At 42.2% G+C, this 19,567-nt stretch overlaps 1 protein-coding gene across 5 annotated transcripts in view; it reads right to left on the bottom strand.

Annotated features, from left to right (window-relative positions):
* Positions 1–393: 393 nt before the first annotated feature.
* Positions 394–19,567, bottom strand: part of PPM1G (protein phosphatase, Mg2+/Mn2+ dependent 1G) — a 19,729-nt gene continuing 555 nt past the window's right edge. Inside the window, exons 1-11 of one of the 5 annotated variants that reach the window (XM_070235671.1) lie at positions 19,324–19,557; positions 6,011–6,109; positions 5,666–5,735; positions 5,085–5,170; positions 4,609–4,741; positions 3,512–3,927; positions 2,788–2,925; positions 2,209–2,443; positions 1,699–1,828; positions 1,321–1,423; positions 394–1,005 (exon numbers count right to left, since the gene is read on the bottom strand). In XM_070235671.1, coding sequence (XP_070091772.1) covers positions 799–1,005; positions 1,321–1,423; positions 1,699–1,828; positions 2,209–2,443; positions 2,788–2,925; positions 3,512–3,927; positions 4,609–4,741; positions 5,085–5,170; positions 5,666–5,693 — 1,476 coding nt within the window. In that variant the 5' untranslated portion in view covers positions 5,694–5,735; positions 6,011–6,109; positions 19,324–19,557 and the 3' untranslated portion in view covers positions 394–798. Of the gene's footprint in view, positions 1,006–1,320; positions 1,424–1,698; positions 1,829–2,208; positions 2,444–2,787; positions 2,926–3,511; positions 3,928–4,608; positions 4,742–5,084; positions 5,171–5,665; positions 5,736–6,010; positions 6,110–17,168; positions 17,862–18,951; positions 19,558–19,567 lie in introns of those variants that run through there. The other 4 variants (XM_070235668.1, XM_070235669.1, XM_070235670.1 and 1 more) reach the window with 4 other exon arrangements.

The following is a 19,567-nucleotide window of genomic DNA, read 5'->3' as shown; positions in this document are numbered from 1 at the left end:
CCAGGAAGTGATTGTAACGAAAGGAAGCGGGCGAGCCAATCAGGGATCAGATAGAACCGGGCCGGCCAGGAGGGCAGGAGAAGCCCTGCCCCTGGTTTCAGACTCAACGGCTGCCTGGCCTATCTTGACCCCTCCCCGGGGGAATGAGGATATTATTCCTGACTCCAGGAGGGGGTGAGGACGAGCCGCGACGCCAGGCCAGCCTGCCAGCAGCTGGGAGAGTTACAATACCCGGGCCCCATCTCCCTGACACATACACACACATAGGCACACACACACACATGCGCAGAGGAGCTCGGAAGATGCTACCGATGGGGCTCAAGTGTGAGGCCAGGGCAACCTGGGTGGCCCAGACAGGACGGCAGCAGAGAAAAAAGGACACCATGGGCACAATTAGGTTTTGGCCTTTAGTCTGAAAAAGTGTTGATTCAAAGTGTACAACAGAGAGCGGGTGCAAGCGGCTGGGGGCCATGGAGCCGCTAATAAAAAAGAATGTCTTTAAATAAAGTTCACAGAGTAAAAACCAGAACCGCCAGTCCTTCCCTGCAACACAACAGAGCACAGGCACAGAACCGGTGATGAGCCCCAAGGAGCAAGGAGGAGGCTGGGGAGGACAGCAGAGGCTCCCAGGCTGCTGGGTGGAAGGAGAGCCCTCTTTGGAATGGGCTGAGTAAAGCCACCCAGCTCCCCCTGCACACCTTATAACCACTGCTAAGGCTAAAGGAAAAAGACAAAACTCAGTCTCAGGTCCGGAGGGGCTCAGAAAACAGTCTAGGTGGGCAGGGGTCTGGGCAACCGCTAGTCCCGCTTGGCCTTCTTCTTCTTGTCACTGTTGCCATTTTCTTCAGCCTCCTCAGTAGAAAGCACCCCCTCCAGTTTCCTTTTGCCACTCTCTGGCTGAAGCTCTGCTGTATTTCGGGGCTTGAAGCAAATGATGATGCAGGTCATGTTGTCACACCCTGTACCGTCCCCAGAAGTGTCAGGTGCCAGGCACTGATCCAGCAGCTACAAAAGGGACAGGGTAGCTCAGCTTCAGGGTTTGAACACCTTTCTGAGAACCTAAAGTGCCACAAGAGGGCTGGCCCTGCTGAGACAGGGTAGAGGAAGGAGGGGAATAGGCAACAGGTATCACAAAACACCACTTGCTAGTCTATGAGGCATAAGGATAAGTCAGGGAAATGAGGCAAGGTGGAACTTTCTAGTTGGGATTTGGCATCTGTCAGTAATTAATGCTATTCCCAGGCTCTGGTTTTAGCTCAAGTCAAAAGAGAAAACCTTGGCTGAGTAGACCAGACACCTCTCCTCCATCCTGGGACTCACCTCTTCTACGATAGATGACAATAACCGAAGCTCCCCATTTTCATCACGCTGGCTGATCTTTGATTGAATAAAGTCTATAACTTCCTGGCTGCTCATCACATTCCTGGGGTCAAAAACAATAGAATCTTCTTTAGTCCCACCAAGGCAGAGTAAAGGAGTATAGGTAGAGGTGACAGCCTAGGCCAATGTAAACACCTACAGAGACTATCCTCAGTTCTGCCTTAGGCTTGGGTGTCTCTATAACAAGAGGTCTGCCCAGGCACTAAAGAAAAGGTGCTGAATGCAGCCATTAAAGGGATGATAAAGCTGGCTCAAAGCCCCATAAGAGAAGTATGCTGCAGAAAAAAGGGAATTTTAGGGCATTCCACTGGTGCTCACCAGATGCCATCACAGGCAATGACCATGAATTCGTGGTCGTCAGTGAGAGTCAGCACCTTAATGTCAGGAAGGGCTGAAATCATCTGTTCCTCAGGTGGCAAGTTCTTGTTTCTCTTGTAGAAGTGGTCTCCTGAAGTAAAGGAATGGTTGGTTGATGAGTAGTTTGGGCACTTCCCACAGACTTGTGTTTGAGGCCAGTCAAGCCTTGCCATTCATTTCCCTTCTTTACAAAGTTCCATAATCTAGCGGAACAGAGAACTGCGTTCTAGTTTTTCTAATTTTAGCCCCGTCTTCAGGTTGCTGAGCCTTAAGGAAGTCGCTCACCTATCTTTTTCATTATCCAAAATGATACGTATCTTACCTATCTCACAGAGACATTTAAGAACAGAGGTCGTAGATACAAAAGTACTTGGAAAGGTACAAGGACTATGAAGATTAAAATTTGCTAGTAGGCAGTCTGAACAAAGAACAAGACCCCAGAAATCTTTCCCACAGTTTCCTAGCCCTTACCAATGGCTCTGGAGAGGTTGAGGCCCCCGTTGACTCGCCCATCCATGGTGACCTTGCCACCAGCATTCTTGATGCGTGCTAGCTCCACTTCATCCTCTGGTTTGTGGTCATAGGACATGTCTAAAGCTTTGCCAGCCTCAGACACCACACAGCGAGAGTCTCCTGCATTGGCTACAATCAACTGCTTCCCTCGTATCAGAGCCACCACTGCTGTTGTACCACTGTCAGAGCCAGGCTTAAGAGGAAGAAAGGGAGCATCAAAGGAGCTTCTGGACATGAGCTCCTCAGCAGTGCTCCCCTGACCATTTTCCTATGCCTTCTCCTCTCACTAGGACCACCAAGAGAGCTTTAACAAACAGGAGGAGCACAAATTGAATCTTTCCCGAGACTACAGCATGCTCCCTCCCTTTTCTGAGATAATTGTACCCAAAAGACCTCATTCCCCTTGCAGAATATCCCCCCCATGACATGACTTCAGTACCAAGATAGAAAGGAGATCCCCTGTCCCAAAATCAAAATCAGGGGATTCACATCTGCCTCTTGGCTTTTCCAGACTCACCGCCCCCCTTCCCCACACACCTCCTCTTTGCCTTCCATCCCAGGCACCATCATCTCCTCTTCTTCTTCTTCGTCCTCTTCAGCCTCCTCAGTGTCATCCTCATCTTCCTCATTCTCTGCCTCTTCACTGCTGTAGCCATCCTCTTCCTCACTGCATTCCTGCCAGAGGGATGACCCCAGGCTGCTGAGACGGGGATGACCCTCTGCTCCCCTCCCCCCAACTCATACTCAGAACCAAGAGGCCCTAGCTGAGCACAGGTCCTCAAAACACTGAAAGATACAACTATATGATCATCATGCGAAAATCTGGGAGAAGGGAGTGAGCTAGGATGGGCATAACTGATATCCTGAACTGGACTCAGCAGTCACTAGCAGGAAGCCCTGGGGAAGGTCAGGGCTGTCAGCCAAAACCACCCTCCAGGCAACATGGCCAGAAAATAAGTTGCCCAGAGAAACACCCAAATATCCAAAAAAACAACAACCAACTTCCTGTTCCCTCTCTAGGAGACAGATTCTGAAAGGCCAGAACTAAATCTATTTGTTATAGTATCAATAAAGGAAGAGATAAGAAGGCTAATGGCACCTTGTTGGTGGAGAGAGAATGAATTCAAGAAAAGCTTGGAATATAGTGGGTCTTTGGGGATGGTGTCAAAATAGGAGAAGGAAAAGAGTCGAAAGCTATCCATGGCAACAAAACAGGCCCTATCTGAAAATTCAGCATCTGTCTGCTCCCACAGGCCCTTACCTCGCTGTCTTCCTCTTCCTCCTCCGCCTCATCTGACTCATCCTCACTGTCCTCAAAGAACTTGGACTTAGCAACTCGAGGCAGTTTCTCGGAGGCTGAAGAGCAGGAAGGCCCAGCCTCACCAGTGGGAGTGCCAGGCTCACCACCTTGGCCTGCCTCAGTCCCACGTTCCGAGTTGGAGGAAAGGCCTGTGTGGGTCTTAGCTGTGGGGCCATTTTCCTCTGAAGAAGTTTCCCTAGATGGGTCCTCAGGTCCTGCCTCCCCATTGAGGCCCTGGGACCCTGGTTCCTCGCCTGTCCCAGCTCCAGATTTGCTGTGGGGAGCACCCTTGTGACAGTTCTGCCCATAGCGTGTCAGCAGCTCTTCAATAGTCATGGTAGCCTCTTCATGCAGCAGTGCAGCCTCCTCATTGTCCACTGCAGGGAAGAGGCTAAATCAGCGCCCCCATGCCAGACTCCTCATGGGATCAGTCCCTCTCACTACCTCCACAGCCCTGCAGTCTTAGTTCCACTTCCCCACCACCTCCTACTCCTAAGGCTCCTCTCACTTATCAAGTCTCAGAACAACACTCCTTTGCTTCCTTCTCCTCAAGTACCATCTGCCTCCATAGACTTCCTTTGGTCTTTGTCTTTCACCCCCTTCTTAGTCAAAGGAACACTAGTTACTATATTTCCTCTATCACTTCTCATTTTTTATTGGTAAGTTGGAAACCCTATTTTGGCTGAGGACCCAAGAAGCCCACAGTGCTAGTCTAGGCCTACGGCCCAGGCTTAATGACTGGCTGCTAGGGTGAATGGCAGCTCCAGTCTTGAAAAAAGGTCATTTAAACATTAATAGGAACCAGAAAGACTCCATCACAGTAACAAAGGTAATGTATATAAAAATGTTTACAACTACAACAGTAGGCACTCAACAAAAGTTAATTCTCTTTCTTCTTTTCATAACCACATGTAGTACAGGAGAACATAGGCTTCTTTAATGTAAGGACCCCCCAGGTCCCTATGAAGTCATCTTCCCTTAGAATTGATACATAAATAATATAAAGAATAGTTCTTTAAAATGCTGATTTCCTCTCAAACAAGGGATGCCACACTCACCATCATCTTCATCAGCTACTTTTTCTTTTTCATCCTCATCCTCAGTGGGTCGCCCTGCAATCTGTGCCAGCTCCTTAATGACTTCCTCAGTGGTCAGTTTGGCATCAATAGCCAAGAAGGCATCTTCCAAAGCCTGAATATAAGCAAAATAGTATGAAGCAAGTGCAGGAAAAAGTACAGCAGGCACAAAATGAATTGCCTATATATAATCCTGGGCACAAGGATGGAATGCAAAGTAGAATGTGGCCCACCACACTAGGAGACACTCTTATATAAATAAAAAACAGTTCATAGGTCTGGGCATTAACTAGGCAGCTCTAAAAAGGCCCAAGTGGGCATAAGCTCATTTTAAGCACAGAATTATTTAATAAGAAATGTATTAAGAAGCCAGGTGGCAGTGAGAAAGGAAAAGCTAAGAAGTGAAAAACAAGGGAAAACCTATAGAAGTGAAGAATGAACACTGTAGGGAGACAGACCTTCTGTAGCTTGCCTTCTTTGTAGGCCTTCTGATCTTTGATGATATCGGGAAGATATTTGGCACAGTACAAGGCAACTTCTTCCCCTAGAAGAAAGGTCAGGTCACCCAGCGCACTGCTTCCCACACAGAGAAAGTAACATAATATCTATATGCCATACTGGAGTAAATCTCAAGGATTGAGGAGATGAGCATCTTCAGACAACTCAAATCTACTTGAAAGACAATGTTTAGGAAGTTCTGACCCAAAAAATAGATTTTACCATCACCTCTCTCAGGGCTATATTAATATATTTCTTGTCTTTTCTCACCTGTATACTTAGTTCTCAGTGAAAAAAAGATAAATGCTAATGTAGGAAGAGGCTTCTTGGATTAAAACAAGGCCTGGTGAGAATATGAACCAATACAATATCCTATAGGGAAGGAAGAAGGGCAGAGTAGAGAAAAACAGCACCAGGCAGGAAACGATATCTGAGGACCAGAACTTTGGAAATTATAAGAACAAAGGACCTCTTCTTGCCCCAGAAAGTCTGGAATTGGGGTCCTAGAATGTTACCAATATGATTTGCTAAAGTTTCCTACCTCCATGTCCATCGTAGACGGAAAACATGGCTGTCTCACTGTCCAGCTCAGGAATACAGTTGTGAGCATCCTAGAAAAAAGAACAGCATAATTAGTATTTCTCAAGGTCAAAGGATATTCTTCCTTGTGCACCTCAGGTCATGACGATTGCCTTCACACCATAATCTCACTAACCCTTCCCTGGCTGACCTACATGGCCTAGAAATAAGAAAGGAAGATGGGATGATAAAATAAGAAAAGAAGTACAGGGTAGAAGAAAGGAAGGAAAGCAAGGGAGAGAACGGAGGGGGGAAAAGGTAAAGAAGGAGAGAGAGAAGAAGGGAGAGAAATGAATCAGGTCACTACCTCTGCAGTCTAGCAGCCTCAGCCTAGGAGATCTCAGTCCAGATGGCAGAATGTTTGGCTGTTGGAACTCTAGACCTGACCCTTTTGGATTTGTGGCAACTATGGGAAGAACCAGAATAAAGGATCTTTAAAGTCACTTCCAAACCAATTCTATGAACCAGTGAACTTCAAAGAAAATGTTAGGGAAAATAGCAAAAAGAGACCCAAGGGCATTACCAACCTGAAAAGTTTCTAGGAGAGTCCTAAGACAGACTAAGTGAAAGCATTAGAACTTTGTAAAACTGTATCCCAAAAAAGCACCATCTAAACAAATTATTCCCCTCTGTCTCAAAGTTTAACCCACTCAAGAAGTTACCCTCAGGCTAGGCAGAGGATATACTTACAAAAGATATCTTCCCAACAAATAACGTTATTAAACTACACTGTGTTTAGTACTTGTCAACTGGAATTTACAATGCCCCATATAATCAGTCTTCTTAATTCTTAACTCCTACCCCCAGCCGGAACTGAGATATCATTAGACTCTCATGGCATAACGTATCATAAGTTTGCAATGGTTCTGCCATACCAACAATTTTGGCTGGAAGGCTGGGCTTGATCAAATACTTCTAATAATAAAACTCTGCCACCCCAAACTAATATTCCAGGCTAAGCCACAGTTCAACCAAGACTGTCAGATCTTGGTAAAAGTGTGCCTCAGCTGACACTGCCCCATCTTGGAAAACAACCCAACCTTTCTTTCAGATACTTTCTACAAACAGAAAGAATATAATCAACTATTTAGTTTAATTGATTAGCCTTATGTAAGTTAACAGTTCTCCTTTCTCTTTCAGGCATTAGCATTTCAAAATTTCTCACTGTGTTAATAGGAAATCTGAGTTCAGTGGTTTTTCTGTTGTCCCTGAAATAAGACTATGCTTTCATTACACAAGTCTAGAAAATTTATTTATTTGAGGAAGATTAGCCCTCAGCTAACATCTGCTGCCAATCCTCCTGTTTTTGCTGAGGAAGACTGGCCCTGAGCTAACATCTGTGCCCATCTTCCTCGACTTTATATGTGGGATGCCCACCACAGCATGGCTTGCCAAGCGGTGCCATGTCTGCACCCAGCATCCGAACCAGTGAACCCCGGGGCTGCCAAAGCGGAACGTGCGCACTTAACCGCTGCGCCATCAGGCCGGCCCCTTCCTCTACTTTTTATATGTGGGATACCTGCCACAGCATGGCCTGCCACATGGTGCCATGTCCGCACCAGGATCCGAACCGGCGAACCCTGGCCGCCGAAGCGGAATGTACTCCCTTAACTGCTGTGCCACCAGGCCCGCCCCTAGAATACTTATTTTAAGGTAGGGAAGCAGAGCATTGAAAAATAGCTAGTTTTGTATTTCCCTCTGATCGTCTCCAGAAGAAAATGCCCCAGAAGCTAATGGGCTGCCATGGATGGCTCTTGATGGCCTGTTTAAAGTCATCACCAACTGCCTCTTAGCCTCATCCTAAGTATCTGGAGAGCAGCAGAGACCAAATGCCATCTTCTCCCTCTTTCAATCACTCCACCACCAGCCATGCTGGCCTCTCTTCCCTCTAAGTCAGGGTTTATCTTACTGGGCCTTCCTCTCCTCTCACCACCATCTCAGCACCTTCTTGCCTGCCTTTATGATTGTCTATTGCCCCAGCATCCTCTACCAGTTACTCTCAGACTTTAATGTGCCTACGAGTTCTTTTGTTCACTCATTCATTCATTCATCAAATATCTGAGTATCCATTATGTGCCAGGATGAGTTCTGGGTTCTTGCGATATATCAGTGAATAAAATGAAGACCCATACTTCATTAAAAAACTCACATTCTAATGGGGGATATACGGAATAAAAACAATAAATAGGTAGATCATATAGAATGATGGTATAATTCATATGGAAAGATGGTAGTGCTACGGAATAAAGAAAAAGTAGAACAAAGTAAGGAGGACTGGGTTGGATTACAGAAAAGCAGTGGGAGAATTAAATTGGCATGGGACACAGTGTAGTACAGGCATGCTAAACCCATAAGAAACTGTACCTCAGCTGTCACTACCTAAGTCATGCTGTGTGTCTAATTAGTTTCAGCAAAACAGTTGTGTCATATTAATGTCAATTTTAATTCTGTTGCCTTTGTAGTGTGGTTTGACAGAATGGAATTTATGTCCAGTTCTACATTTGTACACATTTAAGTAACACAAAATTAAAATCATTTTACTGAATACTGGAGTTCCACAAGTATTGCTTTCCTTTAAGAAAAAAATCCATGGAAGATCTCCAAGACATTTTGCTAAATAAAGCAAAGTGCAGACGGATATATTTAGTAAGTTGCTTTTTGTATAAGAGGAGGGAACATAGGAATAGATATCTATCTTTTCATACTGTAATACTACAAAGATACACAGAAAACTAATAAAAGTGGTTAAGTGGGAGGAAATGAAGGTACAGAGGGATGGGAGTGAGACTGAACCATGAGAATGTTTAGCTTTTTCAAAAGTAAACTCGTATTTTAAAGACTCAATGTTTATTAGTAAAATTTGAGAAACTGGTCCAACTATTTCCACTTTTTTGGTAGAGTAGGGAGGAGCAGTCTTCACGTCCACTCCTTCCCAGTGGAACAGGAGAATCAACTGGTCTTTCTCTGTCCTGCAACGCTACTCTAGATCACAGCTCGACCATCTCTTTTGAACCCACAACTCTACTCAAAGCATCATTTTGATTCCCCCATCTGTTCCTCACAAGAGCATGTGATCTTGAAGCAGAAGATCCATCCTCACCGAGCATACGAAAAAACACTTAACCTCAATAGCAATCAAAGAAATGAACATTAAAAACAGGGAAATGTCCTTTTGTGCAAATTAGGATGATGAAAAAGATTAACAATATCCAGTGATGATAAGAGCAAGGTAAAAACACATTCTCATATCTTGATCAACAGGAACACAAATTAGTACAGCTTTCCTGCAGGGCAATTTGGTAACATGTACCAAAATTTCAAATGTGCACGCCCTTTAATCTAGCAATTCCACTTGTAAAAGTTTATTTTATAGAATAAGACGAGGATATGAAGATATGTATAAAAATGAAGATATGTATAAAAATGTTTATTACAGCATTGTTTATAATAAAATACAATTATAACCATCTAAATTTCCATGAAGAGATTAGATTACAAATGGTACATCCCTCCAATGGAATATATGCGGCTGTCAGAAATGATGAATATGTGTTAATTTGGAAATAAGTTCACAACATATTGTGATAAAAAGCAGGAAAAAAAAAGTACCTGTATGTATACGCTAGAAGTCTGGAAGATCACATATTAAACTTGGTGAAGACTGGGATTTGGATAATAACTATTTTCTACTTTTCTAAATTTTTAATTTTTGTACAATAATTGTTCCATTTTGAATAACGACAAAACAAATCTGTGCCCTGGCTTCAGTTGCCATGCTACCATATACTGCGTGATCTTTGGCCAGCTATCGCTTGGTGTGCCTCAATTTTATCCTCTATAATGTGGAATATCTACCTTACTCATATCATCACAGGACTATTGTGAGGATGATGCAATACACGTAAAAGTCCTCTGTAAACTGGAATCCAACATACAAATACATATATTCTGCTCTGAAATTCGGCACCTGGCTCACATTTTTCTTCTCTGTCCTTACTCTCAAAGAGGAATTGCCCACCATAAAGATTCATCTTATGCCTTGAGGTCTGTTCTAGAACTACTCCACGTTACCTTCTCCTCCACTTGTCAGTGAGGCTTTGGATCTATATTGTCACTTGGAACTGTTGTATCTTCTCTAAGCACTTCAATTTCCCCCTTCACATCTTCGATCACAGCCTCCCTACCTTTACCCTTGCCTTTCTTTCTCTCTGTCCCTTTCTGAGCCAGAGCCAAGTATTTCAACGCTGTCTCCTGACAATTGAGAAAAACTAATCCAACCTTGTTTAACCTGACTAACTGCTTTCTTTACCTCTGAATCAGGGCCACTAAGTATTGCTAGTCATAAAATGTCATAAAATCATGTTGATTATGATCACTACTTCCATTCAACATTTTTTTTTCTCTACTCTGCACTGACTCTTAAATTTATTAACCACAGCCAGTCACAAACCTTTCCCACACTATTCAAGGTCTCGAAGCTATTCTCCTTTCACTCTTAGCAGATGAGCTAACTTCTTCACGTAGATCAAGGTCATACTTCAAGAACTACTTCATCTTCCCTATTCTACCACAAAATTTCTCCATAGCTTCATCTAACCTCTCCTTCACTTCTGCCTCAAATACAGTTATTTCTCCCCTCTTTCTAGATTAACATTTCCGCTTAAACTCCTAATCTCAAACCCTTCTTCAAGATCTTACTTCACAGAGCAGGCAAAGACCATAACAGCAATCCAAATAGTCAGTTTGCAGGCTTCAATTCTCCCCAACTATTGTATATAATTAAACAGTACAAACCATGTCAGCTTTCTTGAAAAGTTCTCTTGGGTTCTGTGAAGAATTACAGTTCTGTACCTCCAAACTGACTGTTTCTATAGGGTGTCCCTTCTCCACCTCAAACTTAACATATGTAAACAGGAACTCAGTAGTCTCCAAAAAGTCAGAGCTTCCTCTACCGGTCTTATTTCTGTCGATGGAATCTTAACTCTTCCAGGCAACACTTAACACTAGTCCTCCTTGACTTCCTGGCTGTCTTCCATTATCCATCACCAAGTCCTGAGGAGTTTTCCTTCATAACTTTGTTCCTGGATTACTTTACTTTTAATAGTATTTTAACTCCTCTCCTGTCTCTATTCTATATCCCCTGTAAGCTAGCCTACACATTTTCAGCTGCCAGATTAATCTTCCTAATATAACATTTTATTGCTAGAATCTTCAATGGATTCTACTGCATGTAAGATTAATTCCATACAACTTAACTGGCAATTTAAGGCACTCAGTCATCATTCTTACCAATCTCCATAACCTAATTTCTTAATTCTCATACCATTCCTCAAAAGAAACTACTCCACTCTTTTTTTTGGTGAGGAGATTGGCCCTGAGCTGACATCTGTTGCCAATCTTACTTTTATTTATTTATTTTTTTTCCTCCTCAAAGCCCCAGTACATAGCTGTATATCCTAGTTGTAGGTCATTCTAGTTCCTCTATGTGGGATGCCGCCTCAGCATAGCTTGATGAGCAGTGCGTAGGTCTGTGCCCAGGATCCAAATCGTTGAACCACAGGCTGCTGAAGCGGAGCACAGGAACTTAACCATTTGGCCACCAGGCGGGCCCCAGAAACTACTCCATTCTTGACACTGACCACCCTACCCCAGCAAAGTAATAAGCATGCCTGCCTCAGACTCTTTCCTCCTATCCCTCCTTCTAATACTTTTTTCTTCTCCCACTTTCCTCCCCATATTTTTCCCCATTTATACTCTTTCCTTAAGGTCCAGTTAATCTCACCACCTCCAAGAGATCTTTCTCAATCATACCAATACTCTATGATCATTCCCCGCTCTGAACTCTTTTTTTTTTTAAAGACTGGCACCTGAGCTAACAACTGTTGCCAATCTTCTTTCTTTCTTTTTTTTTTTCGTTTTTTCTCCCCAAAGCCCCCCAGTAAATAGTTGTATATTCTAGTTGTGAGTGCCTCTGGGTGTGCTATGTGGGATGCTGCCTCAGCATGGCCTGATGAGTAGTGCCATGTCGGTGCCCAGGATCCAAACCGGTGAAACCCTAGGCCGCCAAAGCAGAGCACATGAACTTAACCACTTGGCCACAGGGCTGGCCCCCGAACTCTTTTAATATATATTGTCTCTACCAATAATTTGACACTCAGCATAGGTTATTTGTATTGTTATCCAACATTCCATGGAGAAAAAGGGAATCCTAGGTCCAAAATTAGATTGCAAAGCAGCATGTGAGCAAAGACTGTCTAAATTTCTTTAGAGCTCTGGCGTCTAACACTATGTTCTGCAACATAGCAGGACCTCCATGTTTGCTTATGCTGGTGAGTTCCCAGCTGCCTCAGGACAAACACCTTAAGGGTAATTCCTCCTTCATTTCCTACCCTAAACCTGGAAACATATCATAACATAACCACCATTGAGATGATGTGGAGGAGATGACTCAGAATAGAATTCACCTGAGTCACGGATCTTGGGCCTTGCCTTACCAAATCATCTATCACACTGACCCTTCTGACTTTCTAGACAACCAATGGATCTGTATTAATAAAGGCTTAGTTATCCTTCCTGATCTGATCTCAATCTCCTAAGGTTAAAAATACATCCACAACTATTCTCTGTATCACTGGATCAACCATTTAGAGTCATGATACATAAATTTATCTAAATCTTTACAAGTTAAGATAAAAAATTTGAAGGTGTTTGGGAAGGGAACTAAGTTTTTGGTTTTACAAAATCACATATTACTATCCAACTTTTAAAGTTATATGTATGTATTACCACTGTGCTATAGACTGAATATTTTGTGTCCCCCTAAAATTCATATGTTGAAACATAATCCCCAATGTAACGGTGTATGGAGGTAGGGGCTTTGGGAGGTAATTAGGTCATAATAGAGGAGCCCTCATGAATGAGATTAGTGCCCTTATAAAAGGGACCCCAGAGAGCTCCCTTGCCTTGTGAGGACACAGCTAGAAGACAGCCATCTATGAACCAAGAAGTGGGCTTCACCAGATACCTTGACCTTGGACTTCCCAGCAGGATCTCAAAGAGATATCTGTACACCCATGTTCACAGCAGCTTTATTCACAAAGCCAAAAGGCAGAAACAGTTCAAGTGTCCATCAACAGATGGAAGGATAAACAAGGGCCAGCCCTGATGACCTAGTGGTTAAGTTTGGCATGCTCTGTTTCAGGAGTCCAGATTCAGTTCCTGTGCACAGACGTACACCACTCACCTGTCAGTGGCCATGCCGAGGCAGCAGCTTATATACAAAAAGAGGAAGACTGGCGGGGCTGGCCCCGTGGCCGAATGGTTAAGTTCATGCACTCCGCTGCAGGTGGCCCAGTGTTTCGTTGGTTCGAATCCTGGGCACGGACATAGCACTGCTCATCGAGCCATGCTGGGGCGGTGTCCCACATGCCACAACTAGAAGGACCCACAACGAAGAATATACAACTATGTACTGGGGGGCTTTGGGGAGAAAAAAAAAATAGCTACTTTAAAAAAAAGGATAAACGAAATGTGGTATATACATACAATAGAATATTATTCAGCCTTAAAAAAGAAGGAAATTCTGGGGCTGGCCCAGTGGCAAAGTGGTTAAGTTCGTGTGCTCTGCTTTGGCAGCCCAAGGTTCGTGGGTTTGGATCCTGGGTGTGGACCTAGACCACTCATCAAGTCAAGCTGTGGTGGCATCCTACATAAAATAGAGGAAGGTTGGCACAGATGTTAGCTCAGGGACAATCTTCCTCAAGCAAAAAGAGGAAGACTGGCAACAGGTGTTAGCTCAAGGCCAGTCTTCCTCACACACACAAAAAAAGAAAGGAAATTCTGATACATGCTACAACATGAATGAATCTTGAGGACATTATGCTAAGTGAAATAAGCCAGTCACAAAAAGACAAATCTGTCTTTATATAAGGTACCTAGAGTAATCAAATTCATAGAGACAGAAAGTAGAATAGTGGTTGCCAGTGGCTGGAGGGGAAGGAAAATGGGGAATTGTTTAATGGGTACAGAGTTTCAGTTTTGCAAGATGAAAAGAGTTCTGGAGATTGGCTGCACAACAATGTGAATTTATTTAACACTACTGAACTATACATTTTAAAATGGTTAAAGTAGTAAATTTTATATGTATTTTACTGCAATTAAAAATAAATAATATTAAAAAAATTCCCACAAAGAAAAGCTCAGTCCCAATGGGCTTCAGTGGTGAATTCTACCAACTACTTAAAGAATTATTACCAATTCTTCACAAACTCTTCCAAAATATAGAAGCAACAACACTTCCCAACTCATCCTATGAGGCCAGTATTATCCTGATACCAAAATCAGATAGACATCACAAGAAAACTACAGACTTAATATTGCTAAGGTAGCAATACTCAATTGATCCAAAGATTCAGCACAATCCTTATCAAAATCCCAGGTGCCTTTTGTACAGAAATGATCCTACAGTTCAAATAGAAATGCAAGGGACCCAGAAAAGAAGAAACAAGAAAAAGAACTAAGTTGGAAGACTCAAACTTTCCAACTTCAAAACTTACCACAAAGCTATAGCAACCAAGAAAGTGTGGTACTGGCATAAAAATAAGTATATAGATCAAAGAAATGGAATTAAGAGAAATAAACCCTCATATTTATGGTCAATTGATCTTCAACAATGATGTCAAAATAATTCAATGAGGGAAAAGAATAGGCTTTTTAGCAAATGCTGCTTGGACAACTAGGTATCCACACACAAAAGTACGAAGTTGGATACCTTTCTTACACCATAAAAAAAAACTAACGCAAATGGATCATAGACCTAAATGTAAGAGCTAAAACTATAAAACTCTTAATAAATCGGACTTCATCAAAATTAAAAACTTTTGTGTTTCAAAGGACACCAACAAGAAAGCAAAAAGGAAGCCCACAGAATGGGAGAAAATATTTGCAAATTATATCTTATAAGGGACTTGTATCCAAAATACATAAAGAACTCTTATATCTCAATAAAAAGACAACAAAGACAACTCAACTAAAACTGGACAAAGGATCTGAACAGAAATTTCTCCAAAGGTATAAATGGCCAATTAGCACAATAAAAGATGCTCAAACATCATTAGCCATCAGGGAAATATAATAAAAAACCACAATGAGATACCATTTCACACCCACTAGAACAGCTATAATAAAAAAGACAGGTGATAACAAGTATAGGGAGGACACAGAGAAACTGACACCCTCATATATTGCTGGCAGGAATGTAAAATGGTGCAACCACTTTGGAAGAGAGTTAGGCAGTTCCTCAAAATGTTAAATATGGAGTTACTATACAACCCAGCAATTCCACTCCTAGGTATACACTCAAAAGAAATAAAAACTCATTTCCACACAAAAAGTTGTACATGAATGTTCATAGCATCATTATTCATAATAGCCAAAACGTGGAAATCCAAACATCCCATCAACTGAGGAGTGGATAAACAAAATGTCCATAAAATGGAATAGTATTCAGCCATAAAAAGGAATGAAGTACTGACTGATTCATGATTCAACATGGATGACCCTTAAAAATATTATGTTTTGGGCCAGCGCCATGGCTGAGTGGTTAAGTTCGCACACTGTGCTTTGGCAGCCCAGGGTTTCGCTAGTTCAAATCCTGGGCCTGGACACGGCACTGCTCATCGAGCCATGCTGAGGCAGCGTCCCACATGCCACAACCAGAAGGACCCACAACTAAAAATACACTACTATGTACCGGGGGGCTTTGGGGAGAAATAGGAAAAATAAAAAAATCTTAAAAAAAAAATTATGTTTAGTAAAAGAAACCAGACATAAAAGGTGACATATTCATGATTTCATTTATATGAAATGTTCAGAATAGGCAAACCCATAGAGACATAACGTAAATTAGCAGTTGTCAGGGGTTAGAGGAGGGGGGATAGGGAGTGACTGGCAATGGTTATCAGGTTTCTTTTTGGGGTGATGAAAATGTTCTAAAATTAAGGGGTGATGCCTGTACAACTCTGTGAATATATTAACCACTGAAATGTACACTTTAAATGAATATGGCATGTAAATTATACCTCAATAAAATTGTTTAAAAAGGGTCCTGTATACGCATTTTCAAGTACTATCTATGATTAAAAGTTGATATACTCCATCTTTGAACTAGATCTAGAGGGAAACAGAAAACAACTCCCCTGGAATCACTACTCAGGATATAGCATGTGATTAAATATCAGTGATGCTTTAAGTTCAGTTCTAAAGATTTGTGCTTCCAGACAGCATAATTTTTAATAGCAGCTTACAATGGCAAGGACTACTGATCAGATCTGTTAAATTTCTTTTTTTTTTTTTTAATATTTTATTTTTCCTTTTTCTTCCCAAAGCCCCCAGGTACATAGTTGTGTATTTTTAGTTGGGGGTCCTTCTAGCTGTGGCATGTGGGATGCCGCCTCAACATGGTTCGATGAGCAGTGTCATATCCTCGCCCAGGATCCCAACTGGGCCGCTGAAGCAGAGCTCGCGAACTTAACCACTGGGCCACGGGGCCGGCCTCCCAGATCTGTTAAATTTCTACACTCAAATTCAATTCCAAGATTGTACAATTCCAAGATGATAACCCAACAGAGGGTCAGGGATGGAGAAGCAGTAGTATCATCTGCCAGGGGATTGGGCAATAGAAATAATTTATGTGAAATATTCTTGAAATTTGAGGAATAAGTTCTGATTTAACTTCCAGTTGCTTGAGAACTTATAAAGGGACAGTATAGTAGAAAATAATTTCTCCATATTCAAGGGCATACATCTGATATCATTTCATACTATCTTTGAATTGTGAAGTATTGGTACTGCATGCTAATCAAATGAAAAGAATGCCCTTTTCTAAAAGGTGCTTAACTGCATCCTAGACAAAAGAATTCTGATCTGGTTCAGTAAGTAAAAAATGCTTTAAGCTACAGAGATGAGACACCAATCTGAGGATCAAACAATAAATGCTCTTCAGCTTCAGATGCTCTCGCTCAAGTGGAACCCTACAGCATGGTTGTGGTATCTCATTTTATATTTTCCCCCATTAACATAATGATTGAAACTGTCATGCAGGTATCTTAAGAATTTTCAGCTCAACATTATCTATATTCAATTCTAGATGACCCCCTATGACCATTAATAACCCAGATATGGCAGCTAGCTTTCTCAAAATTATACTCTAGGTATTGATACTTTAAAAAAGGGCAAATATGATTTATAGAATTTTTAAAAAATCCTAACTCCCCACAGAAAGCAATTCAGTCGCTTCCAGAGAAACTCACAACAAAAACTAAAAGTACCCTTGTCTCTTTAAGACTACATCAACTAAAACTGTTTTAGATTGGACTTCTCATTAGGCACCAAAAACTCAGAGCCTTTCCACACACATTTCTCAGGCACCCTTCCACAACCTACATGTTAACCTCCAAAATACATACCTCAACCAGCTTGAGGGTCCCTCCAAACCATGGAGAAGGAAGAAGGGAAGGGAATATCAACTGTAGTATTCTGATTACCCCTCCTCAAAACACCCTGGTTCCACAGCAAGAGGGGCTGGAGAGGAGCAGAAAGTAGAAAATGCCAGCTATGTCAGCTGCCATCCTTGCCTCAAGAGAAGTAATAAAACAGTACTCCCTAAGGCCAAATCTATGCATCAGTCAGGATTTTAGCAACCTTTGTAATGTGTATTGGCATGACAAACTTACCTCAACTGAATCATTAGCACCAAGCAAATAACGTCAACAGACAATAAAATGGTAGAATTAAGCCTTAAAAGTTAAGAGAAACAGGCTTAGACTTTCTGAAAAGATAAGATTCCCTCAAGAGGCTAGAAGTCATAGTTATTTTCTTGCCATAGCAAAGAAATTATGTAATACTTTGGGAAGAAAGGAAACAAAGCCAGAAGGAAAAGTATCAATGCTGCAGAACAGGATCCCACACAGGACTTCAAGAGGATTCGATTAGGTACATCTATTCAAACAAAGTAAACTCAGAAACAGCATAACAGGCAGATTTTACAATCCTAAATCACTACCCCTCAGGAGGTAGATTAGGATGTAAGGAATAGTCTAGCAAGATCTCTACAAACCAAACAACCCCCAATGAAAAAAGTCATTTTCTAATTACCAGAGGAGAAACTAAAAATAAAAGGAAATGCCCTGTAGAGAAGAAGAAAACAGCACAAAATTACTGGGAAACAACTCGGAAAACTGAATATCGAAGCAACTCAATCACAAAGAAAACTAGAAAGAGTACCAAAGAACGGAAAAACCACAGTGGAGAGGAAAGTAGAAAATATGGAATGAGAAACCTGAAGGGAAAGCCTTACTGTGAGAGCAAACGGTCACCTTGAATCTTACAATATTAACAGAAAATGCCATAGAAATGGAAACTCCAAACTACCAATTAACCCAAACCCCAGCCTTACATTAAGGCTTTCCTCGTGAAGCTATATCCAGATATTTCTATCAGTCAGACGACTACATTTACCAAGCACCCAGTAAGCTCAATACTGTGCACCACAGTGAAATATGAATGCAATACTTCAGGTTGATACAGATGATAAGTGTCTAGCAAGTGTCTTGAACAATTTCATCCAGGAGATTCTTTCCACAAGTGTCTTAACCTTTCTGGGCCTCAATTTCCAAGCTGTAAAATGTGGGAGCCAAACTAGATGAGACGAATTATAGGATCCCCTCCATTCTTGAAATTGTATACCTAATGATAGAATTGTTTAAAGTCTGCTGTGAGTATAAAAGCTGAGTCTGAGAACAAACCATTTAAGTTTATACTGTCATTCCAGAGCTAACCACAGGGAGGAGTGAGGGATTTGAAGAAATTCCCAAGGGAGTCGGTATTTGGCTGTTACCTGAAGCCCACCTACTAAGCAGGTAAACCCTCAATCCCAGATATAATTAGAGCATTTTCCTGGCCCCTCTGCCTATATCTCACAACACTCTTCACAAAGACACCTCTTATACAAATCTGTCTCCCTTTCCTTCCTACCATAGTTTTCCCTGTTCTTTTTTGTAGTTTCACATCCATTTTGCCCAATACCACTCCTCTTTATCCAGAATTTTTCCATTTTTCTCTTTTATCCAGAGCGAAATTTTCTGGAAAAGAAAAATCAGCTCTCTGTAGGTTAGACAAAACAAAATTGATGAGATGATTGAAAATCAAGGAAACTATAAACTACAACGAGCACAGGCAAATGACAATTACCGCAGACGTTTTAGAGAAATCTCGAGTGAGGAAAAAAACATCAAGCATAATAAAAAAGAAATTACAGTGATTGACACAACTCAAGTTTTCTAAAGGCCATAAAAGGTTCTGAAGAGAATAAAAACGAGTGACAATTCTTGGAGGTCAGGTCACACCTCTGAAATTGACACTTGGTGTCCAGTGCCAGGCAACCAGGTGTCGAGAATTTGAAACAGACTATTTGCCCGGGCTTCCTTTCGCTGTCAAACTCCTCGCCCAAAGAGGCCTCTCAGATCACATATTTTTTTAAAAGTAGTCATTCACATCCATTCGCTTCTTCCTCGCAAAACTAAAGGAATAGTCCCTCTTTTCATCTTTACTCCCACACTAAACCGTTTAGAGCCTGGAGGGCTGGGCTGGCACGAGAGATGGCGCGAAGGCACTGGGAGAGGGCAGTCAGTGGGCGGAAGGTGCCTCTCCCCACATGGCCGAGCACTCGCCGCCAAGCTGGCCAGCGGCACACGCTCCCCAAACACCAGCAGCTCCCTCTCGGCCCCGGCCCCGCTCTCGCTGCCGCTGCCGCCCCGCAAACTGCCACTGCGGCCGCAGGCTCTCGATTCGGACCCTTCCCCGGGGA

The sequence above is a fragment of the Equus caballus genome, chromosome 15 (genome assembly GCF_041296265.1).
Source record: "Equus caballus isolate H_3958 breed thoroughbred chromosome 15, TB-T2T, whole genome shotgun sequence".
NCBI lineage: Eukaryota > Metazoa > Chordata > Mammalia > Perissodactyla > Equidae > Equus > Equus caballus.
The sequence above is the reverse complement of the archived record's forward strand: the minus strand, read 5'-3'. Positions and strand labels throughout refer to the sequence as shown.